We start from the raw sequence: 25,539 nt of genomic DNA, 5'->3' as shown, positions 1-25,539 counted from the left end.
CTTCTCTTGACGTTCTTCTTTCCCCGTCTTCCTCTCTCTCTCTTTCTTTCTCTCTCTCTTTATCCCTTTCTCTCTCTCCCTCCTTTGCTCTTCTCTGCCCTCTCTCTCACTTTTTCTGTGCACTTGTTTGCCCACACCTCCTTCTTCCCTCTCTTCTTTCTATCTTTTCATCTCCTTCTCTTGCTCTCTGTTCCCTTTCTCTCACCCCACACTCTCTCTTTCTTTCGTTCTCTCTCTTTCCCCCGCTCTCTTTTTTTCTCTCTGCTCTCAGCTTTTCTCTCCACTCTCTGTCCTTCTCTTGAGGTTCTTCTTTCCCTGTTCTTCCTCTCTTTCTCTTTCTCTTTCTCTCTCTCTTTACCCCTTTCTCTCTCTCCTCTGCCCTCTTTTTCTCACTTTTTCCATGCACTTGTTTGCTCACACCTCCTTCTTCCCTCTCTTCTTTCTATCTTTTCATCTCCCTCTCCTGCTCTGTATTCCCTTTCTCTTATCCCTACTCTGTCTTTCTTTCTCTCTTTCTCGCTCTCTTTTTTCTCTCTGCTCTCAGCTTTTCTCTCTATTCCTTTTCCTTCTCTTGACGTTCTTCTTTCCTCGTCCTTCTTCTATCTCTCTTTCACTCTTCTACTCTCTCTCTTTACCTCCCTGTCCACTTTGACTTTCTCTCTTCTCACACCTCCTTCTTCCCTCTCTTCGTTCTATCTTTTCATCTCCCTCTCCTGCTCTCTATTCCCTTTCTCTCACCCCCATCTCTCTCTCTTTCTGTCTCTCTCCTCCCTCTCGCTTTTTTCTCTCTGCTCTCAGCTTTTCTCTCTACTCCTTTTCCTTCTCTTGACGTTCTTCTTTCCTCGTCCTTCTTCTATCTCTCTTTCACTCTTCTCCTCTCTCTCTCTTTACCTCCCTGTCCACTTTGACTTTCTCTCTTCTCACCTCAATCCCTCTTTTCCCTCTTTTCATGCACTTGTTTGCTCACACCTCCTTCTTCCCTCTCTTCTTTCTAGCGTTTCGTCTCCCTCTCTTGCTCTCTATTCCCTTTCTCTCACACCCCCAATCTCTCATTCTTTCTCTCTCTCTCCCCCCTTTCTCTTTTTTCTCTTCTCTCAGCTTTTCTCTCCACTCCTTTCCCTTCTTTTGATGTTCTTCTTTTCCCCGTCCTTCCTCTATCTCTCTCCCTTTTCCCACCCTTTCTCTCTTTCGCTCTTGTCTTCCACGCTCTTTCTCCTCTCTCTCTCTCTCTCTCTTTCCATGCACTTGTTCACTCACACCTCCTTCTTCCCTCTCTTCTTTCTATCTTTTCATCTCCCTCTCTTGCTCTCTATTCCCTTTCTCTTATCCCTACTCTGTCTTTCTTTTTCTCTTTCTCTCTCCCTCTCTCTCTTTTTTCTCTCTGCTCTCAGCTTTTCTCTCCACTCCTTTTCCTTCTCTTGACGTTCTTCTTTCCTTGTCCTTCTTCCATCTCTCTTTCACTCTTCTACTCTCTCTCTTTACCTCCCTATCCACTCTGACTCTCTCTCTTCTCACCTCAATCCCTCTTTTCCCTCTTTTCATGCACTTGTTCGCTCACACCTCCTTCTTCCCTCTCTTCTTTCTACCTTTTCGTCTCCCTCTCTTGCTCTCTATTCCCTTTCCTCACGCCCCATCTCTCTCTCTCTCTCTCTCTCTCTCTCTCCTCTCCCTCTCGCTTTTTTTCTTTCTGCTCTCAGCTTTTCTCTCCACTATTTTCCTTCTCTTGACGTTCTTCTTTCCCCGTCTTCCTCTCTCTCTCTTTCTCTCTCCTCTTTCTCTCTCTTTATCCCTTTCTCTCTCTCCCTCCTTTGCTCTTCTCTGCCCTCTCTCTCACTTTTTCTGTGCACTTGTTTGCCCACACCTCCTTCTTCCCTCTCTTCTTTCTATCTTTTCATCTCCTTCTCTTGCTCTCTGTTCCCTTTCTCTCACCCCACACTCTCTCTTTCTTTCGTTCTCTCTCTTTCCCCCGCTCTCTTTTTTTCTCTCTGCTCTCAGCTTTTCTCTCCACTCTCTGTCCTTCTCTTGAGGTTCTTCTTTCCCTGTTCTTCCTCTCTTTCTCTTTCTCTTTCTCTCTCTCTTTACCCCTTTCTCTCTCTCCTCTGCCCTCTTTTTCTCACTTTTTCCATACACTTGTTCGCTCACACTTCCTTCTTCCCTCTCTTCTTTCTATCTTTTCATCTCCCTCTCTTGCTCTCTATTCCCTTTCTCTTATCCCTACTCTGTCTTTCTTTTTCTCTTTCTCTCTCCCTCTCTCTCTTTTTTCTCTCTGCTTTCAGCTTTTCTCTCTATTCCTTTTCCTTCTCTTGACGTTCTTCTTTCCCCGTCCTTCTTCTATCTCTCTTTCACTCTTCTCCTCTCTCTCTCTTTACCTCCCTATCCACTTTGACTTTCTCTCTTCTCACCCTCAATTCCTCTTTTCCGCTTACTGTCCTTTCTTTCCTTCTGTTCTCTCCATTCCCCCTTCTCCCTCTCTCTCTCTCTCTTCTTACCCTCTATTTAACTCCCTCTTTTCCCACCCTTTCTCTCTTTCGCTCTTGTCTTCCACGCTCTTTCTCCCTTTTTCTCTGCCCTCTCTCTCTCTCTCTGTCTTTCCATGCACTTGTTTGCTCACACCTCCTTCCTCCCTCTCTTCTTTCTAGCTTTTCATTTCCCGCTCTTCCTCCCTATTCCCTTTCTCTCACCCCTACTCTCTCTTTTTTTCTCTCTTTCTCTCTGCTTTCAGCTTTTCTTTCCACTCTCTGTCCTTCTCTCTCTCTTTTTACCCCCTATCCTCTCTCTTCTCACCTCAGTCCCTTTTTTCCACTTACTGTTCTTTCTTTCCTTCTGTTCTCTCCATTCCTCCCTCTCCCTTCTCTCTCTCTTTACCCTCTATTTAACCTCCTCTTTCCCCTCCTTTCTTGCCTTTCTCTCTCTCTTTCTATTCTCCGTCTTTATTACATTTCCATTCCTTTTCTTTCTTTTCTCTCCGTCTTCCTCTCTTACTTGTACAACTCTGCCTCTCTCTCTTTTCCTTCTCTCCTCCCTTCTACCTCTCCTCTCTCCACTTCCTCCCTTTCTCTCTTTATTTCCTCCCTCTTCCTCTCTTCCTCCTCCTGCTCTTTTCTCTCTTTCTTTTCCCTCGTCCTCCCTCTGCGCCCGAGAGAGAGGACGCCCGACTTTGTAAACGAGGACGTGCTCTTCCCTCTACACCTCCTCCTCTCTCTCCGCCTCATCCCTCCATCCTCTTTATTTGTTTCACTTCGCCGTCGCGTCGCACTTGACCCGTTTCGCTCGTCCTCCCGTTGCCAGATCTGCCCCACTTTTCCCTCCCGTTTGATTCATTTATCCCGTTCTCGCGCGCACGTCTTCCAAATATTCCTTGTCGTTTTTTTTTTTGTTTTTTTTAGCGAGGACGGCCCCTCTGATTCGCAGCATATGTCTCCTCAAATGTCTCTTTCGTTTCCGCCGTTCGGAGTTTCGTCGCTTGCCAAAACTATTTCCTTGTTGTTTGCGGTTTTGTTGCCACACCTTCTGTTCTTTTCTAAGTACTTCGGAGGTGTAAAGTGAAGCCATTTGCGAGTTTGCTCATTTAGGCCTAATTAACCCACACAAATCACCACGGTAGCAATTCCCTCTCGACTTCTCACTCCATCCCCAACGGCGAAAAGAAAGAAAGAAAAAAGAAAAAAGAAAATTGGCTGATATACTGTATGTTTCACGGGCTTTTTCTGATCTATAATGATTTATAATGTTGTTTTCTGATCACAAACAGATCTAAAGTTGTGTTTTACGTGTTTAGGATGAGTTCTTTTGTCGAATAGAAAACACTCTGTTCCACCTTGTGATGTCATGCGGTGATACAGGACGTGCTCCATAAATCTGTGTATCATTCGTTCATGAGTTTTTCAAAATAAAAACAAAAACAAGAAACTGAAAAATCAGCTATATTTTCTAACAGCTGATTCTCTGTTTCCGTGACTTAAACTGTGATTCTGGACTTTTGTGTCACATATGGACTGAACCAGGTCTAAACCAGTCTCAGTTCCTCTTGTCCGATCTGGTCCCAGTCTCAGTCCTGGTCTGTCCCGGTCTCAGTCCTGGTCTGGTCCCGGTCTCAGTCCTGGTCTGGTCCCAGTCTCAGTCCTGGTCTGGTCCCGGTCTCAGTCCTGGTCTGGTCCCGGTCTCAGTCCCGGTCTGGTCCCGATCTCAGTCCTGGTCTGGTCCCGGTCTCAGTCCCGGTCTGGTCCTGGTCTCAATCCTCATCCCAGTCCTGGTCTACAGTCCCGGTCAAGTCCCGGTCTAGTCCCGTTCTAATCCCGGTCTCAGTCCTGGTTCAGTCCGGTCTCGGTCCTGGTCTCTGGTCCGGTGTGGTCCCACCTCAGCCCCTTCTCAGTCCAGTCTCAGTCCTGTCAGTCTCAGTCCTGTTTCAGTCCTGTTCAGTCCTGTTCAGTCCTGTTCAGTCCTGGTTCAGTCCTGTTTCAGTCCTGGTTCAGTCCTGTTTCAGTCCTGGTTTAGTCCAGATTTTAGTCACGTAAACACGAAACGACCGTTATCCGTTTTTTTCCTGTATTCATTTAAACACAAAATTAAAAAACGAAAAAACAAATAATTATCTGTTGTTGTTTTTTTCATTTTGGTTTTGGAGACAAATAAGGAAGAAAATTTATTTTTTCATTTTGTTATTTTTGTTTTATTTTGAAAAACAAATAAACGAACGACACACGGATTTCCACACACCTTCACTAGAATCTGGAAGTTTTGATACTAGTTTTAGTATGAATTATTATAAAATTTTCGATAATATTGATTAATCTTTATTATTCAAGACGTCAAACCATTTTGGTACAAACGAAAAAAATAAAAAAAAATCCTGCTTGAGCTTCACAGTTCTCAAACCCAGAAGCTTTTTGGACTTTTTTCTTTTATTAAGCCGTTTTAGATCAATATTGCGATTTGAAAAGCCCAAAAACACAACGTAATGATCCATTGGCAGTGTTGGGAAGGTGACTTTTAAAATGTAATCCCCTACAGATTACAGATTACACACCCCAAAATGTAGTTTGTAACGTAATCCATTAAATTACTTAAAGTGAGTAATGTAATCTGAATACTTTGATTACTTGACATTGTTATGCTTTTTAAAGTGACATGAATGTACCAACCACATCCTGAAAATTCATGTTTGTTCTCTTCAAATTGTCTGTTGAGCCCAAGTCTCCATGAAAAGGCTTTTGTTTGCTGTAGAAAAGCAAAGACGAAGATGTTTTGTCTACAAAAAGAAAACAAAAAGACCAGTCTTTCCTTAAACATATTAAAAATATTATTGATAGAGAAATTATTTCTATATGAGATCAACTTTTAATTATGTCCACCTACTGTTAGGTGTCATATTGTTTAGTCCCGGTTCAGTCCTGGTTTTAGTCCTGGTTTAGTCCTGGTTTAGTTCTGGTTTAGTTCTGGTTTTAGTCCTGGTTTAGACCTGGTTTAGTTCTGGTTTAGTTCTGGTTTTAGTCCTGGTTTAGTCCTGGTTTTAGTCCTGGTTTAGTCCTGGTTTAGTCCTGGTTTAGTCCTGGTTTAGACCTGGTTTAGTTCTGGTTTTAGTCCTGGTTTTAGTCCTGGTTTAGACCTGGTTTAGTTCTGGTTTAGTTCTGGTTTTAGTCCTGGTTTAGTCCTGGTTTTAGTCCTGGTTTAGTCCTGTTAGTCCTGTTTTCCTGTTTTAGTCCTGGTTTAGTCCTGGTTTAGTCCTGGTTTAGTCCTGGTTTAGTCCTGGGTTTAGTCCTGGTTTAGTCCTGGTTTTAGTCCTGTTTAGTCCTGTTTAGTCCTGGTTTAGTCCTGGTTTAGTCCTGGTTTAGTCCTGGTTTAGTCCTGGTTTTAGTCCTGGTTTATCCTGGTTTTAGTCCTGGTTTAGACCTGGTTTAGCCTGGTTTAGTTCCTGGTTTTAGTCCTGGTTTAGTCCTGGTTTAGTTCCTGGTTTAGCCTGGTTTAGACCTGGTTTAGTCCTGGTTTAGACCTGGTTTAGTCTGGTTTTAGTCCTGGTTTAGTCTGGTTTTAGTCCTGGTTTAGTCCTGGTTTAGTCCTGGGTTTAGTCCTGGTTTTAGTCCTGGTTTAGTCCTGGTTTTAGTCCTGAATTTAGTCCTGGTTTAGACCTGGTTTGTCCTGGTTTAGACCTGGTTTAGACTGGTCCTGGTTTAGACCTGGTGAACCTGGTTTAGTCCTGGTTTAGCCCAAAATGTGAAAACAGGAAAATCCCTCCGTGTAATCCATTTATTTCAACAAAGTAACTGTAATCCAATTACCACTCACTGAAACAGTAACTGTAACTGAATACAGTTACTCATAATTTGTACTCTGATTACATAACGCCGGTACATGTAATCTGTTACTCCCCGACACTGTCCACTGGTGTCGTAGATTCTGAGTATTTACCAGACAAAAGCACAATACGTCTTGTTTAATTGTCGATCGTCTGCGTGAGCTGTTGTAACGTCGCCGTGGTGATTAGGGCCCATTAAAGCACACAGGCCTCCCCCGGGCCACGTCAGCCGCAGACGACGACACGCTGGCTCCGAAGCTGTGAACTTTTGGCTCTTCTGTTTGTGTTTGAAAAGAACAGATTGGGAAAGAAAGCATCAGACTGTGGGAAATGACTGAAGAACGACTCGCGTGATTTTAGACCGATGATGGTTTTTAGAGCCGTATAACAAAACATCTTCATCTCCACAAACGACATCCTGAGCTCGATAGAAAAGACACAGATTGTACCGTAACAAAAACGTCAAAATACTTCCCTTTACGGCACTTTGAAAACTCCTTATTGATCATTCTACCTCTAAGGGTGGGATGTTCAGCTGTTGCCATGGTGACACGAAGAGCAGGCTTTCTCCGTGCTGTAAAAAAATGTTTGCGTTGTGTTCAGATTTGTTGAAAGGCGCCGTGTTTTTTTATGATTTTTACTGTTTTAAAAATGTGAAAAACAAAACTCGTCCATTTGAAACGGTTTGCAGTTTAGTCCAAAGTTATTTCTCACTTACCAAATGCTTTCAGGGCGTCTTTATTATTCACCACGATGAGTTTTTAAACGCTTTTCGCCACTTTCGGAGGACAGAGCGGAGTTTGTTGTGAAGTTAACAACAACTACCAACTATTGTGAGTTTACTGAATTACATGAAAAAATGTGGGCACTTTAAATACTAGGCTTGGGCAGTCTGCAGGGCTGAAGGATTTAAGGAAAATATGAAATTGCAATTTTTCTAATTTTGTTTAAGGCCCGTTTACGTACATGGGTATTTTTAAAACAGAGACATTTCTCGTTCACTCCAAACTTTCTTTCTGCTGCTCGATCACAGTTTTCGGCTAAATATTTCGCTATTTGCAGCTTGTAATCTGCAAAATATGATTTTCTTTTTGGGGCATTTGTGTTCAGTCTTCTCAGTTGCCAATATAAGATTGTTTAAATTAAACAGAAGTAATGTTGCGATCGACTGACATGATACAGACAGGACAGAGGCTCTTTCTGCAGGAGACATGCGCAGTAGAGTGAAGTGACAGTGGTACAGGAGGAACAGGAGCAGCAGATACTGACACACAAGACTAGAGCCTCTCGCAACTGTCAGTGTGAAAATGTTAGTATATAAGTCGCAGGAAACACTCAAACCATGAAAAAAAAGTGTGACTTAGGCTGCGTTCAGACTGCAGCCTGAAGTGACCCAAATCCAGTTTTTTAGCCCCTATGTTCTTGTATCTGATCTTTTAATGACAGTCTGAACCACACAGATCTGATTTTTTCAAATGTGACCCAGGACACTTGGATATGTGCTCCTAAAACCGATACATATCTGATCTTTTGACATGCGACTTCAGTCTGAACGGCCAAAGCGCATTCATCCACCTACACGTTATCAACAAGCCACAAACGTCACTATTCTGCGCTGAAGAAGGCGAAAATTGTTAATGAACTCCGTGTCACTGAAGCGAAGCACATCACCACTCACCACTGTTGGCTACGTCTGCGTATCCACATGTTCCTTTCAACGGACTGAACCACGAAACACCACGGCCAAAAACCTCGTCCTTCTCAATCTCCTCCTTAAAACAAGTAAGTTGTTCATGTTCTGGCTCCGGTACGAGAGGAACTTTAAAATCTCCAGGTGCTCAATGCTCGCGTCCATGTTTGGACAGTGATCACGCTCGCTGCCACTGACGTCGTCGTGTCTCCAGTGCACATGTGGGACACTTTCGGGCCGTTTAATGTTCACACTGGAGTCACATACAAGTCGCATCTAATTGGAAATGTGAACGACCTCGCAAAAACATCGGATTTCACAAAAAAATCTGAATTGAGCGTTAAGTCCTGCAGTCTGAACGTAGCCTTATAGTCCTAAAAATACAGTAATTGCCTCAAGACCTCGTGAGCTGCTTATCAATAACAGTTCTTATTGGCTAAGACCTATTTTGCTCAAATACATGGGGAGAAAAAAAAAAAAAATATATATATATATATATTTCGCTGTATTTGCTCTGTTTTGTGTATTTTTGAGCTGTTACTATGCCACATTTTTCCATATGCATGAATTATAATTACGGACATATTGTTTTTCTCTGCGTCTGCGATCTCTTCATCTCGTCTTTTCTTCTCATATTAAACCTGATCCCCGCCTGATGGGGTGACTTCATAAAACACACCGTTTGATGAAATTAGCATTTTCTTTTAGATCGCTTTCATTCATTCTATACGGCTATGGCTAATTACATGGTCTCGAAAGGACATAAACGACTCCTGACGGCTTTAACAGTATAATGACATTGCTTTTAATATCAATTCGCCAACACAGATGCACACAAGCATAATTGCGTTTTAGCTATAACACACCGATGCAAATACGATCACAATATTCTAGAGTCTTTAGCGTTTTATGAGATGGAGACAAGCAAAATTACCGGTGATAATCTGCTCATTTGGAGTGGTAGATTTCTATAATAATCCGAGTTAAATAACACGCTTGCTGCAGAACTTCATACGTTATTCAATTTCTTTTTCAAATCGTACTGCCAGCCTTAAAGAGCCCATATTACACTATTTTCTGGTCTCTTATGATGTTGTTTCTTCATCACCAACAGACCTGGACTTGTGTTTTGTTTCACTGACACATTTTTAACTCACAAATCCTGCGTATTTAATCTTCTCTCAGACAGAAAACACTGGATTTCATGTGGATATCATGCAATAATTTTGGATAACTTCAGTCCAGGAATTACTCATGTCTACTGAAAGATAAAAGGTAGATGTTAATTTGAAATCTACAGCTTCGTGACATCACAACGTGGAACAGAGCATTTTGAGCTTTGGGGATCTAGACAGACTAAGTTCAGACTGCAGGGTTTAACGCTCAATTCCGATTTTTTTGTGAAATCCGATGTTTTTGCGAGGTCGTTCACATTTCCAATTAAATGCGACTTGTATGTGACTCCAGTGTGAACATTAAACGACCCGAAAGTGTCCCGCATGCACACTGGAGACACGATGACGTCAACCGCAGCGAGCGTGATCAGTGTCCAAACATGGACACAGCATTGAGCACCTGGAGATTTTAAAGTTCCTCTCGTACTGGAGCAGAACATGAACAACTTACTTGTTTTAAGGAGATTGAGAGGAAGAAGGACGAGGTTTTTGGCCGTGGTGTTTTGTGGGACAGTCCGTTGAAATGAACGTGTGGATGTGGAGACGTGGCCAAGAGTGGTGAGTGGTGATGTGCTTCGCTTCAGTGACACGGAGTTCATTATCAATTTTCGCCGACTTCAGCGCAGAATAGTGACGTTTGTGGCTTGTTGATAACGTGTAGGTGGATGAATGCGCTTTGGCCGTACAGACTGAAGTCGCATGTCAAAAGATCAGATATGTATCGGTTTCAGGAGCACATATCCAAGTGTCCTGGGTTGCATTTAAAAAAATCGGATCTGTGTCGTTCAGACTGACATTAAAAGATCAGATACAGGAACATAGAAGCCAAAAAATCAGATTTGTGTCACTACAGGCTGCAGTCTGAACGTAGCCTAATTGTAATTATAAATGTTACTCAAACGTGTGAATGAAATAAAACACATCTCCTGGTATGTTTTTGATAAGATAACATCATTCTAACATGACTTAAAGGTTGTATGGAGGATTTTCTTTTAGTTTCAAATTGTCAATGAAAGTTTAAAATACCATTACAGAGACACAGCAGCCTTGTAATTATGATGACCAAAAAAAAAAAAAAAAAAGAATGAAAATCTATCAACTGTAGATGTAGTGAGGCCAGATAAACATCAGCCAATAGAAAACAAGGCTCCCTCTTTTTCTATTGGCTGTTAGGTTGTCAATCAAACTTCGTACATTTCTAGTGTAACTGACTCGCGTGGGGATTATGTAGTTTATGCGGCGGTTCTTAGAGGCTTTTTCAAACTGTAGCTTCCTCGTAGTTCGCACAAAGTTTGTTGCGATGGCGGACGAGAATCCACGACCAGTTCGCCGCAAAAGAAAGTCAGTTTTTTAGGTCGCTGAAAGAAGAAGAGGAGGGGAAAAGGAGCGAAGACAAACTGAGGTGATTCTTGGAGATTTCTTCCAGCGATTGCACGAATGAAGACGACAAAGGATCTAAAAACTGACGTGTAGGTCGCTAAATTACTTCTAGACAGGTCACTTCAACAGTAATTCTGAACTCGCACTGGCTGTAAACAAGTGTGATTTCTAGAGTAAGGAGGCGGGAGGAGGTGTTTCTACTGAGGAGCTGTGGAGGAGGAAGGTGCTGTCCTGCGTACACAACATTTGAAAAAGGACTGTCGCTGTATTTCTTTTCCCTTAAAAAATCCTCTATACAACCTTTAAATCTCACAAGAGTCAATATTACATAATATAAAACCTATAAAATGTTTGTGAACCCTCTAAACTTCAATATATTAACAATACAAATGTCTCAGTGCCAGACATATAAACAGACGGAGCTCTACAAAAACGCCCACTTTGTAGCCCTCAAGGTTCCTTAAGTAAAGTTTCTTATGCATTTTTACCATAGACAAAGAAAAATTCAAAGATTAAGGAGACAATAGGCTGAGCTAACAAACAGAAACTGTCAACAAGTAGGTGTGTTAGTTTCAGAGCAGTTTCAGTGTAGTTAGCTCCTCCCTTCAGACAGATATATGTGTCCCCCAGTGTCTGACCAGAACTGAGGAAGCAGCTTGGGTGAGTTGTGAAACGTATTCAACCAAAATAAATTTCTCCTTTTGTCATGGATTCTACTAGCCTGATTCATCAGCCGGTTTTACTTCGTTTCACTTTGTACAAACCATCTGACCTCGCAGCATTAGATTTCGTTCACTCAACAGTAGGCGGGTACTTTTTATCATTTAACCAATCGCTGGTATTTGGTCGTGACATATGTAATGCGCCGCTAACTTATATATTAAGCTTTTCCCAAATTCCGTAGGAAGAAGGGCAATAACGTCTTTCCCTTTGATAAAATTCAACAAACATTCTCTTTGTTCCGGCTTTAAATCCTCGATCTCAGGAATCGTTGCCAACACTGAATGTATGGCTCTTCGCTGATTGGCTGGTGCCCGAACTTGCACTTCCGGGGTTTTGTGAACCGTCTTTTGTATTTTGATTTTTGACCTCGTCGCTGGAGAGAAATGATATTTAGAGGAGGCACTAGGTGGCGCCAGCCTGGCTAGGATTCTATCTAAACGACTGAAGGATTTTACACACAAATAATACAAGTTAAACGATATCAGCTATGTAGCTATGTGGAAACCAATGTCCGTAGAGTAGTTTTCAGTCCAAAAAACACATTTTAAAAACTTACTCAAGGGAGACATCATTGCGTTGCCAGTTAAGTTCCACATTATGGCATTAAAATGAGAAATGATTTTAGAATTCTTAATTGCTATATGTATTAGTGTTGTCGTGATACTAACATTTCAAACTCAATTTCAACACTAAGGAATAGACTCGATACTCAATACCACAAAAAATAAATAAATAAAAATAAATAAATATTAAAATATGTATGCATGTATGTGTGTGTGTATATATATATATATATATATATATATAAATAAATAAAAATAAATGAAAAATGAATAAAAAAAAAATATAATATAAAATAAAAAATATATATATAATCAAATCAAATCTCCTTAGAATGTGATTTTCATCATCAAATCGTAGTACTTTCTTTGTGGTCCATGTGCATTATACTAGTTTATTTCAGGCCTGTCATGATAATTACTATATCGACTTATCGTTTGACAATATTCTTTTGGGGTCAATATTTATTAGGGCTGGATATCAGTCAGAAGTTGCCGATACGATACATAACGCGATTCAAAAGCCATGATACGATACATATCTCGATTTCGATTCGATTCAATACAATATATTTCAAATCCATTCAATAAAAAATAAAGGCTGTGATACCAGAAAAGTTACACAGTGCATCTTTCAATAAAATTATAGGTTTTGTGATTATTATTTGTCATCGCTTCCCTAATTACCCCACAACAACAACAACAACAACAACAACAACACTCTTCAACTTTTTTTTACATTTGAGTGTATGGGAGGAGTGAGGCCGGCGTTGGCGTTGGCTGAGCTCTGTGTATAAGCCTGTATAAAACCGAGCAGCCGTCTGAAACCTGCAATTATAAAACGCCTTGTTGCATATACAGACGTCTCCTGTTGACTTAACCAGTTCTCTGCAGTCGTGTTCAGCATAACACAACTGAAAATGTCACCATAACCTTGTCTGTGTTTGATCAGACGTTGTGTGTTTCAAGAGCAGGTCCGACTGTAGTTGTGTAGTCGTGTGGTTGTGTGGAGCAGTTTGGTCTGACTGTACTGATTTTATTATTTTTTTTAATGTATAATTTGTTATTTTTGAGGGAATGGATACCCGGCACATTAATAACAAAGTAGACATAACAAAATACAAGACTAACACGCACACAAAGAGAGAGAGAAAAAAAGGGCATGGGCGTGGTTGGGGGCACTGTGTGTAGTACAGAGTTGTATTTACATTTTAGGGCTGTCAAATCAAATTTACACTGACATATTTTCTGTTCCCTTATACGTATCCAGTGTTGGGAAGGTTACTTTTAAAATGTAATCCCCTACAGATTACAGATTACACACCCCAAAATGTAGTTTGTAACGTAATCCATTAAATTACTTAAAGTGAGTAACGTAATCTGATTACTTTGGATTACTTGATATTGTCATGTTTTTTTAAACGACATGAATGTAGCGACCACATCCTCAAAATTCTTGTTTGTTGTCTTCAAATGTCTGAGCCCAAGTCTCCATGAATAAACAACTGTTTACTGTAGAGAAACAAAGACCACGAGATCTTAATATAAGAGGTTTTGTCTGTTAAAAGACAATAACAAGATCAGCTTTTCCTTCACCAGATTCAAAAATATTATTGATAAAGAAATAATTTTTTATATGAGATCACCTTAAATTATGTCAACCTACTGTTAGGAGTCATGTTGTGTAGACCTGGTTTAGTCCTGGTTTAGTCCTGATTTTTAGACCTGGTTTACTCTTGATTTTAGACCTGGTTTAGACCAGGTCTAGACCAGGTCTTTAGTTCTGGTTTAGTTGTGGTTTAGTCCTAGTTTAAACCTGGTTCAGTCCTGCTTTAGTCCTGGATTAGTCCTAGTTTAGTCCTGGGTTAGTCCTGCTTTAGTCCTGGATTAGTTCTGGTTTAGTCCTGGTGTTAGTTCTGGTTTAGAGGCGCACAGGAGGAAGCGCGGTTTACGCGAGTAAACACAGTCCACACGCGGCGCACGAGACGTCGTGTCCGCGCTGTAACTACGGAAGGAGACGTGGTCCGCGGGTTCTCAGGTTGATGACGATGATGAATGTGTGTGTGTGTTGTGTGTGTGTGTGTGTGTGTGTTGTGTGTGTGTGTGTGTGTGTGTGTGTTTGTGTGTGTGTGTGTGTGTGTGTGTGTGTTTGTGTGTGTGTGTGTGTTGTGTGTGTGTGTGTGTGTGTGTGTGTGTGTGTTTGTGTGTGTTGTGTGTGTGTTGTGTGTATAGGACAGTAGTGCAGATATTATGAGTCTATGCAGGTTGTTTTCACCGGTGCCAGTAGCTCCTGTTTCACATTTAAGTTGTAGGCGATTTTATATTTGTTTTTTTTTATTTATCTCACATCGGGAGAAGAATTTCCAAGACACAAATGCGTTTTTACCAATGCACTGCTGCTTCCACTGTGTGACTGACACCGCCAACTTTAACATGACGTTTACATCGCTATTTATTGCGCGCGCAGGAAAATACCGCCTTGTAATCCACTTATTTCAGCAAAGTAACTGTAATCCAATTACCACTCATTGAAACAGTAACTGTAACTGAATACAGTTACTCATAATTTGTACTCTGATTACGTAACAGCGGTACATGTAATCTGTTACTCCCCAACACTGTACGTATCTTTTGTTTGTTTGTTTTTGGCAACCTCAAAACGCACTTACACTTACAAAACATTATACAAGCATTTACATACACATATATTTTGACATCGTCCAACAACATATTATTCTATTTTACGATGCTTTGTCCATCAGCATAGAAATTAAATTAAGTCTTTATACCAACTGTCTATGTCAAAGCGCTTATATTTACATTCCTTCCAGTTCATCATAATAATACGTTTAGCTGATAAAAAAAAAAAACAGTGATCTAATTTTTGGGATGAAAGGTCTTGAGTTCTTATTCCAACCAAGCACAGCAACGGGCATGGAGAGATCTGCACATCAAACATACAAGACAGCCGATCAATTACAGTGTTCCAGTATAGTTTCACTTGAGGGCAATGATACAGCATGCGTACGAGTGTGCCCTCTGCCCCACAACCGTGCCAACAAAGTCTGGATAATTCATTCATAGTGGAGATGTTGTATACGGGAGTGAGGTCTGGCTGTATGTGTGGTTGTGTAGATGTGTTTTGTAAGAGCAGCTCTGACTGTAGTTGTGTAGTTGTGTAGTTGTGTGGAGCAGTGTATAAAGCAGTGAGGTCTGACTGTAGTTGGCGAACAATGGCGAACCGTGGACCTAGACCCTGGGCCTTCACTAGAATCAATTGCTATCATGACATCATTTATTTAAGACAAACAAACAAACAAACAAACCAAAAAAACTACATGAAGCGAATCACACATTCACTTACTTCATATATTTGATTAATAATCATTAGCTGCTGTTCAACAACTACAGATGGATGGATCCGTGGGCTCTACAGGCTCAGAGCCTCCGCAGGTTCCGAGTTCCACAGACTCCGAGATCTGGCCTGGCCGCTGGCTCCGAGCTCTGGTTCTCGGGTGTTTCTCTTCTTGTCCTTCTTTCAGACTCCTCCGAGGTGTCCAAATACAGGCTGCCAGTGTGTTTTTTGATGCTGGGGTCTCTCTTATACATGCTATCACAGCCCGGAAGATGTCGTGATATGATCCCGCCCATAACTCAATGAAATATGATTGGCTAAACCAGACATGTCAAACTCAGGTCCGGGGGCCAAATTTTGCCCGCGATACCATTATAGATGGCCGCGAGATCATATCAAATATGTATTAGAGCTGCCCGCCAGCTACAGATAGACTATAGAGGCATTATTTATTTAGAATTGTGTTATTATTTTATATTTTGCTTGTTCTGGATTCATTGTTTAAGCAAAACTATTATTAAACATTTATTTTAATAAGAAAAGGTTTAACATTACATATCTCGAAAGAAGAGAAAACATGCAGATGTTGTTGAAATGTTTCCATAAATATTTAGTTTGGCCCATGACCCAGTTTTTTTATTTTGGCCCTTTGTGAATTTGAGTTTGACACCTCTGGGCTAAGACAACTGTCAATCTCCAACTCATCCCCACGTTGACTTGAATTGCACGAGCCTTCGTTCCAGCCACCGAAGACCCTGCAGGTGTTTCCTTTAGTTCAATACCTGCAGGGGGAGTCACTGATTTACCCAGACGCCACTGGAAGAAAAATTGTGATTGGTCCATTTCCATTCCATTATATTAACCCTTTGCTTCCCAAGAAATATTAGTCCATTAGTTATAACAAGGATCTAGAACAGGGGGTGGACAAACGTTTTAACTCGTGGGCCACAAAGGTGTTCTAAAATTTGACGGAAGGGCCGGACCAGGAGCAGATGGATGGAGTTTTTGGGTAAACCGCCTCATAAGAGAAAGAAATATCCCATGTTATGGAACTATTCCATAATTGAAAATCATTACTAAGCATTACAAACAAAATATCTGTCTTTCAAATCCTACAGTATTTGATATTTATTGAAATGAGAATTATTATTATTATTATTCAAGTTCGGTGGGCCGGATTAAAAAGATTAAAGGGCCGTATATGGAAAATATGGATCTAGAAATTGTTACTAGTGAAGTGTTTATTACTCACTGAATTAAAAAGTAGGACAAAAATGTGTTCAGTATATTTTTGTTGTGTGATCGTGCGGTCGTACAGTTGTGTGGTTGTGTGCTCGTGTGGTTGTGCGGTTGTGTGGAGCGCGTGGGGACAGTGGAGATGTTGCATAAGGCAGTGTAGTGGAGTGTGAAAGGAAACAGGTGGCTTCTGTTCCTGCCTCCTCCCCATTCAGTCTGTTCTGTGCTGAGAGAGACACAGACTTTGCTGTCGGATTCAGGCTTTGTGCATAATGTTCACAGAATAAGAGATGTGTGTGTTTAAGGTAATGACAATGTGATAATGCTGAAAAATATAATATGATTATTGTGTAAGAAGAAGTGCTACATATACACTATTTTATTTAATTAATTAACCTGAAAATATCACTGCAAACTTGTCCAAGAATAAAAACAGTGTAATTAATTTGTGGCATAGGATACTAATAGACACGCTGATGAAGATGAGTATTTTTCTGGGCGTAAGATGGCAGATGGTGTAGATCAGTGGTCTCTAAACTTTTTAATCCAGAGAGCCACTTTGACAAAATGAAAATGTCACTGAGCTACACCCGTTATCACTCGCAAGAAATATAGCCGATTCCACAGTGACAGCGAGTCTCAGAGGGGCTACAGTGTGATTCTTTTAACCTTTGTCAGTTTCTTAGTGCAAAAAGTTAGAGATCTGAAGTTTACATGTATAAGGTAAGATAATAATGTGATTAATCAGATTCCACAAAATGTTTGTTTATAAAAGAAAAACAGATGTTTATATAACTGTATTAAGTTATTAGTATTAGTAATAGTGTATGAATTAAAGGGTGAAGGCAGCAGTGTCAAACTCAAATTCACAGAGGCCAAAATTAAAAACTGGGACTAAGTTGTGGGCCACATAAAATTTTTATTGAAAAATTTCAACAACATCTGCATGTTTTCTCTTCTTTTGAGATATGTAACGTTAAACCTTTTCTTATTAAAATACATGTTTAATAATAGTTTTAAATTAAACAATGAATCCAGAACAAGCAGAATAAAATAATAACAACATTTTAAATAAATAATGTCTCTATAGTCTATCTGTAGCCCGCGTGCAGCTCTAATGCATATTTGATATGATCTCACAGGCCAAATATAATTATATCGTGGGCCAAATCTGGCCCCTGGGCCTGAGTTTGACATTTCTGTGTTAGGGTGCTAAGCCTGAATCATTCTTGATAAATTATTAGTTAATTATGAAATAGATCTTTGTTCATTTCATTTCATTTTCATATCATTTTTTATTTGTTTCATTCCTGTAAGATGAATATAAAATAATTATGTTTCATGCATCAATGTGAATGAAAAGGAGCAGAAACAAGTATAGACTTGTAATATCTGTCCTTTTCACACACAGAAAAGTTCCAACTTAATGTATAAACTCAGCAGCTACATTTATAAGCAACTTATTTAAGTGACATACACAAAATTAACGACTTATTCATGAACACAAAAGGACAATTACTCTGCCATCTCAAACTTTTTAGCATATTATATTTGACATTTCTTTTAAACACTTGAATAGATTTTGAAGCTTTGAGTTTTTCGTTTAGACTGTTCCATAGGTTAACATCTTTGATTGAAACATTTTTACAACGACAAACAAACAACAAACAACAACTTTGATTTGCTTTTGTACAGTTTTTAAAATATGAAGTTCTACCAATTTGTTGAATTTCAATTTGGGTTTGCTGATGATTCTTTCATCTTTTTTCTGTAAAAGGAAAATTGGACTGGCATAAGTTTCACAAGCTCTTCATCCTTTATTAACGCAAAAGTGAAGTTATTATAAAGTATTACCAAATTCTCTTTTGAACAGAACCAATACATTTTTACTGTAATAAATATATGTTGATATGTGGATCAGGATAATCCAAAATATACCGAGATGTGATTTTTGTCAATATCCTCTAACCATAGATCGTACAGGGTCGTCCGCTTTCCCTCCATACGTTTGCAGCCTTGTGTCTGGGTGCATGTCTGGAGCTGCATTTGTTACAGAGCAGGTTCCGCTTGGTTTAGAAACAATTAAAACAAGCCACAGGAGCTGGGAAAGATCGCTCTACAAATGTCACACAATTAACAACACAAACTGACTGCACAACTACTCTCCTCCCTCTCCCAAACTCCGGCGATCTGTCTATTTCATCTGCCTTTCTTTCCTGATTTACGGCACAGAAATGAACCTTTTCTGAATAGATTTAGAACGATCTTGAGCTGTATCAGAACAAATATAAGAGAACATAGACGAATATACGCCCCTGGACCACTGAGGGATTACACAGATATAAAACCACCTCGGAATATCAAAGAAAATACTACGAATTAATGTTGAAAGTGACATTCTACCGTCTAAATGAGAGTGTTTTTAAATATCATTCTGGTATCTAAATCGGAACAGAGTCTATTCCTTAGTATCGAAATCTAGTTTGATTTTTTATCTTGACGACACTCCTCTCTTGTTCCCTAAAGACCAGTTTTCTCTCCAAAGAGTTCTGGAAAAAGAGCAGATATAAATTAAACACTGACAGCTGAGAGACCTACTTAAAGTGGCTGTACTCATTTTTTCCCTCATGCACTTGAGCAAAATTTGTCTTGTCCCAGTACAGATATATTGTATAAGCTGCTCTTGAGGTCAAAATGAGACTGTTGTGTGCTGTTTGCATGGAATTATAAACCTCTGTATTGTTCGTGAAAGAGGAAGTGCACTGTTAGCATGCTAGTAGCTGTTAGTATTACTGTGACGGCAAAACTGTGGCTTCTGGAAGTTGTGAAAAGTGCTTATAAACTTGTTTTGGTGAATGGTTAGGATGCTCAGGATGCATAGGAAAACTGAGGAATAACTTTGAACTAGTTGTGTTTTTCATGTTTTTAAGTGCTATTGTGCTACTTAAAGGGCCCATCTCATGCAAAATCAACTTTTCAGAGCTTTCTACCTTCTAAGAGTGACGTGTGGGCCTTGTATATGTCGCCCAAGTGGTTTTTAGATTGATTCAGCTTTTTTTTTTTTTAGCAAATTGCAGCGTATTTCTGTTCCCTCCCATGTGACAACGAACTAAAGCTGCTACAACGATGACGCGGCAGATACACCTATGACGTGTATGATGTAGCGTTTCACCTAAACAAAAGCGACAGCATAAGCTCATTGTTCTACACTGCAGTGAACACGATATATTAAGTTTATCTACTAGTGTTTATTAAAACTTTACCAATCAGTAATGTTCAGCTGATGTCGTCGCGGTGCTTGAGCTTCGTGCTCCTCAAAGTCCTCGTCTGATTCTGGGTCCAACACATGCGGCTGAACGAGCTGTATCTCCATGATGAATAAAAGTTTATTCCTACCACTATCAGGGTGCACGTCTGTCTCCCCCTCCCTCCCTGAGATGGCGGAGGAAGGGCGGCTCACTCAGAGCCTACGTCACGTTTGGAGGGCGGAGCCTGTGCTTTCTCAGGACGGGCGGGGGGAGGAGCAATAATCGGTCTTTTATAGTTCCTGGTCTGTGACGCCTCCAAGAAATCAGTAAGATTTCATAACTATTGTGTAATGGATGTTCCAAAACCCAAATTGTGCTTGTACATGTGCAGAAGATACAATGTGAAAAAGAGTTATTTTGCATGAGATGGGCACTTTAATGGTACACTATGAAACTTTTCTGGCTTTGTCGGTCGCTTGTTTGTCTCCATGGAGATGCTATTTCTTTGTCTGGGATGTCCCACAGAATGGCATCAAACATTTTCTTTTATTCCATGTTGTTTTATTGCTCAAAGATACCTCTGAAAACATGCATTTTTAGTTAGGGATGTAACAATAACATAAATATCGTAATATCGTATCGTCAAAGTTCTCACAATAATATCGCGGAGCATCACAATATATAAAATTTCTACAGTGCAGTGGCTCCCGCTTTAACTACGCCCCCTCCGAAGCACATTTCTTATGTTTTTAAGATCTTAAAAATCCATTACAGTGCATTTAAATTGTGTTTTTCTTTTCTTGTTTTGTTTTACAGACCAACCCTCCAGGCCGGTGGTCAGGAGCAGGCAACAACAGCAACAGCAGCAGCAGCCTGGGCCCAAGGGAGCGAAGAGCGGCGCGAGCTACGGCGCCACCACACGCCGGGGACCACGTTAACCAGCACGCGCCTCACCACCCTCCGCACGGGCGCACCAACACTGCCAGAGAAGAGCGCCACCACCAGGCCCCTCCCTCCACCCGCCACCACGCCGCCAACGCCGCCCTCCTCGCGTCGACGTTCCCCCCGTCGCAGCCGTCTCGCGGTCGGCAGTTCGAGGTGGTGTCTTCCTCGGCGGAGTCTTTAACCCAAAGCGCCCCCCTTTCCGCAAAACGAGGAGACGCTCACCCCCCCGCCGTGTCCCAAATCCCCCGGGCGGTCGGCTCCAGCGCCTCCTCCAGTCTCCACAGTCTGAGCAGAGGCACCTTCTCGTCTTCTGACCCCAGCTCCCCGCCCCCGCCCACCCCGTCCTCCTCGTCCTCCTCGTCGTCCTCGTTCACGGGGCGGTTGGGACAGCCCCCTCGCGGTCCCCTCTCTTTGCACAGTTACAGTCGTAAAAATGTTTTCCTCCAACACTCGCTCCAGACGGCTGAACTGCAGGCCCTGACGCAGAGAGACAGCTGAGGGAGCGCCGGATCAGTCGTAGTTTCGCCAACCAGCGCTGACTTTAAAGGCGCACTGCGGAAATTTTCTGGGGGATCGTCCGTCAAATGTTTTTCTCCGTGGAGATTTTATTTCTTTGTCTGGAATGTTTCACAGTATGACATTAAACTTTTCTATTTTCACGGAGACCAAGCCAGACCAGATCTAGGCTCTCATTTATAAAAGTTTACAAAGAATTCTTCCTAAAAATGTATGTAGGGACAAAATACAAACTTCTACAAACTTCTACAAACTTCTACAAACTTCCACAAACTTCCACAAACTTCCACAAATCGTCCACAGTCCTTGTTTCTATTTCCTTCTGTCTCATCTCTGAAAGCCCAAAGTCCAAAGTTCAGAATTTTTGGGCCATGTTGTTTTTTTTTTATAGGTCACAAACTTAACGTGGGAAATCTGTGTGTCATTCGTTCATTAGTTTTTCAATATAAAAGCAAAAATAAGAAAATGAAAAAGCAACTGTTTTCTTCGTTATTTGTCTTCAAAACCAAAATGAAAAAACGGATAACGATTGTTTTTTTTTTCAGTTTTCAATTTTGTGTTTAAATGAAGAATGGAAAAAATGGGTAAAGGACGTTTCCTGTTTTCGTGACTTAAACTGCGATCCTGGACTTTTGCGCCACATAGGGACTGAACCAGGACTGAACCATGAGCCAGGACTAAAACAGGTCCGGGACCAGACCAGGACTGATACCAGGACCGAGACCAGGACTGAGACCAGCACCGAGACCAGGACCGAGACCAGGACTGAGACTGGAACTGTGACAGGGACCAGACCAGGACTGAGACCGGAACTGAGACCAGAACTGAGACCAGAACTGAGACCAGACCGGGACTGAAACCAAGACTGAGACCAGGACTAGACCAGGACTGAGACCGGGACCAGACCAAGACTGAGACTAAGACTGAGATCGGGACAAGATCAGGACTGAGACCGGGACCAGACCGCGACCAGACCGGGACTGAGACTTAGACTTAGACCGGGATTGAGACCGGGACTGAGACCGGAACTGAGATCGGGACCAGACCAGGACTGAGACCAAGAATGAAACTGGGAACAGACCAGGACTGAAAACAGTTTAGTCCTGTTTTAGTCCTGGTTCAGTCCAACATTTCAGTTTAAGTCACAGAAACAAGAAACGGTTATTATCTGTTTTTTTTTGTTTGTTTTTGTTTTCATTTTTCATTTAAACACAAAATCCAAAACTGACAAAAACAAATCATGATCTGAGACAAATAATGAAGAAAATAGTTTTTTTTTTTTTTTTCATTTTCTTATTTTTGGTTTTATTTTAAAAAACAAATGAACGAACGATACACGGATTGTGGAAAGTCACATACGAAACACTTTATAATTTTCTAGGTATTTTTGATCAGTAAATGTTTGCATCTATAACTGAATAAACTTAAGGTAAAACTGTTTAATGTCATACTGTGGAACATTCCAGACAGAGCAACGACATATCCATAGAAAAAAGACAAGCAGGTGACGGACCCCCAGACTGAAAATCTCCGCAGTTCACCTTCAAACGTCAAGTGAAAAGTGCTGCTCATTGTGTCTAATGCTGTCGGCCTCATGCGTAAACAATCACACGTAAAGAGGAGAGTCAAGACTGTAAAAAAACAAATACTTTATCTGTATTAGAATCACTTTTGCAATTGAAAATAACCGTCTTGCGTAGTTAATTTGGGATATTTTAGATCTAATTACTCACGGGGCATAGATTGTTGGGTTTTGTGCTGTGTGGTTTCAGTACTTTATTTTCCCTCGATTCAAACCAAACTGTTGAAAATATAAATTACAAAAATTGATTTCAACCATTCAGAAGCACCCTGGTAATTACAGAGCTCAGGATTGTGTCATCAGCGTAACAAATCACAAATCGTCTAATAATTAAATGGAGCACTTAGCAGGGCTGCTTCGTGTAATTGAATTGTTTTCGCTCATGGATGTTGTGCCTGCTTACAGTACACTATGTAACTTTTCTGGCTTTGTCGGTTGCTTCTTTGTCTCCGTGGAGATGCTGTTACTTAGTCTGGGATGTTCGACAGTACGGCATCAAACGTTTTCTCTTATTCCATGTGATTACTGCTCAAAAACGCCTCAGAAAACATGCATTCTTATTCAGGGATTTAACAATAACCGAAATATCGTGATATCGTATCGTCAAAGTTCTCGTGGACCATCACAATATATCGAATTACAACAGTGTTTCCCGCAGCGCTTGACAATAAGTGGCCCACGACATGAGTACGTCCCTTCGAAACACGTAAATCCTCGCAATATTTTCAGTTGTCGCACAAAAAAAAAAAAAAAAAAAAAAAAACACAGACGGAACTACATAGACCATGATCCTTTGCTCCATTTCAGTGCAGATTACATGAAGAAATAACAGTTCTAACACTTTTAAATCTTAGTTCTTTGGGTTAAGTCTTGTCAAGGCATTTTAAAAGTTTTGTCCGTAGCTTCTACAAAATATCGCAATAAATATCGTACCGTGTAATGTACATCGTGAAAATATTGTACGAAGAGATTAGGATATTGTTACATCCCTAGTAGGGGTGTAACGATATCCAAGTCTTACGATACGATATCGTCACGGTATGAACCGCACGGTACGATATTTATTGCGATATCGTGGGAAAGCTCACGATATGGTGTGGAGGTTCACGATTAGCGACGTAACGATATCCAAATCTCTCAGTTTTATTGATATTTTATCGATATACATCTCACGGTACGATATTTATTGCGATATTTTGTGGTATATGCAGCTTTTTCCTCTTAAAATGCCTTGACAAGACTTAATCCAAAGAGCTAAGACGTAAAAGTGCTTAGAACTGTTATTTCTTCTTGTAGTCTGCACTGAAATGGAGCAAAGGATCATGGTCTATGTAGTTCCCTCTGTCTTTTTTTTTTTTTTTTTTTACTATTGCTGCACCATAACTCTTCATTTAAGTATCGAGACTTGTAATTCGATATATTGTGATGGTCCACGATATTATTGTGAGAACTTTGACGATACGGTATCACGATATTTTGGTTATAGTTACATCCCTAAACCCTAATCGCGAGCCTCCCCACCACATCACGATATCGCAATAAATATCGTACTGCGAGGTTCATACCGCGGTGATATCGTATCGTGAGACTTGGATACCGTCACACCCTTATTCTTAGTGTATAACTGTATCGCCTCTTCATAGATCTGACCTGTTTCGTGATCTAGTGAAGTCGCCTGCTTTTTCACGTTCGTGTAGATATGCTCAAGGTCATAGTGTGGAACATTCCAGACCAAGTAATGTAAGAAATCTCCTTGGAGACGGTCAAAAGTCACATAGTGCGTCTGTAAATACATCAAACAGACAGCTATTCTCAACCCGTATGATTTGAAACACTTTTTTTTTTTTTTTTTTAACAGTGCGCTCTCCTCTTTGCCCTCTTAAACGTAGATTTATTTGAAAGTGCGCGAGTCTGTTTGCACCAAATGGCTCTCACCCGTCGATCTGAGCTCCCGCCTCTTTGTCACGCTGACAGTTTGGATGTGCTTACGCCCACACACACACACACACACACACACACACACAAAGGGCACACTCCAGTCACACACACACACAACTCCGAAATATACTGATACAACGCCTCTGGGACTACTGCACAATCTACGCCAAACAGACAGATTAAAGGGCCTAGATTACACATAATTGACTCCTGTGAGCTTTTCGCCGTGTTATAATGTTGTTATCTCCTCAGAAACACACCTGGAGTCGTGTTTTGTTTCATTCACACGTGTTTGAATAATCTTGCGTTATTGGGCGGTCTACATCTCCAAAGCTCAAAAATGCTCTGTTCCACCTTGTGATGTCGGTAACACTTTATAATAACTACACCGTATTTAACCTTAATAAAGCATGAACAAAGGCTTAATTAATAATGAACAAAGATTTAATTAATAATGATTCACGCTTAGTAACTACTTAATTACTACCTTAATTCGCACTTGGACTTAATTTGCCTGTGCTGTAAATAGTTATTCATAATTATTTCATACTTAATTACTCATGAACTAACCATTTGAGCATTTATTAATCGTTAATAAGCTATGAGAGAATGATTTACTAATAATGTAATGCAATGATCATTCAGGCAGGTGTTATCTGTTAGTTAAGTCTTTTTGAGAGCTTTTCTAAAGTGAAGACTAATTATCCTTTATTAAAAATTTACTAAGCATGAATCATTATTAATTAAATCTTTGTTTATTATTAATCAAGTCTTTGTTCATGCTTTATTAAGGCTAAGTAAGGTGTAGTTATTATAAAGTGTTACCGTGATGTCATTAGTGGTTTAAAATCAACAACACATTTTAGGCTTAAGGCTTGATTTATACGTTTTTGTTTTCA

General features: G+C 40.6%; 1 protein-coding gene across 2 annotated transcripts in view; it reads left to right on the top strand.

Moving 5' to 3' along the window:
* ccser1 (coiled-coil serine-rich protein 1) overlaps nt 1-21,402 on the top strand; it is a 506,315-nt gene extending 484,913 nt beyond the window's left edge. For both annotated transcript variants that reach the window (XM_055161268.1, XM_055161270.1), the window contains exon 14: nt 20,476-21,402. In XM_055161268.1, the coding sequence (XP_055017243.1) occupies nt 20,476-21,102 (627 nt within the window). In that variant the 3' untranslated portion in view covers nt 21,103-21,402. The remainder of the gene's footprint in view (nt 1-20,475) is intronic.
* The last annotated feature ends 4,137 nt before the right edge of the window (nt 21,403-25,539 follow it).

This window comes from Boleophthalmus pectinirostris, unplaced genomic scaffold, assembly GCF_026225935.1.
Source record: "Boleophthalmus pectinirostris isolate CB_2022bp ecotype Guang Dong unplaced genomic scaffold, ASM2622593v1 HiC_scaffold_4, whole genome shotgun sequence".
Lineage (NCBI taxonomy): Eukaryota > Metazoa > Chordata > Actinopteri > Gobiiformes > Gobiidae > Boleophthalmus > Boleophthalmus pectinirostris.
The sequence above is the reverse complement of the archived record's forward strand: the minus strand, read 5'-3'. Positions and strand labels throughout refer to the sequence as shown.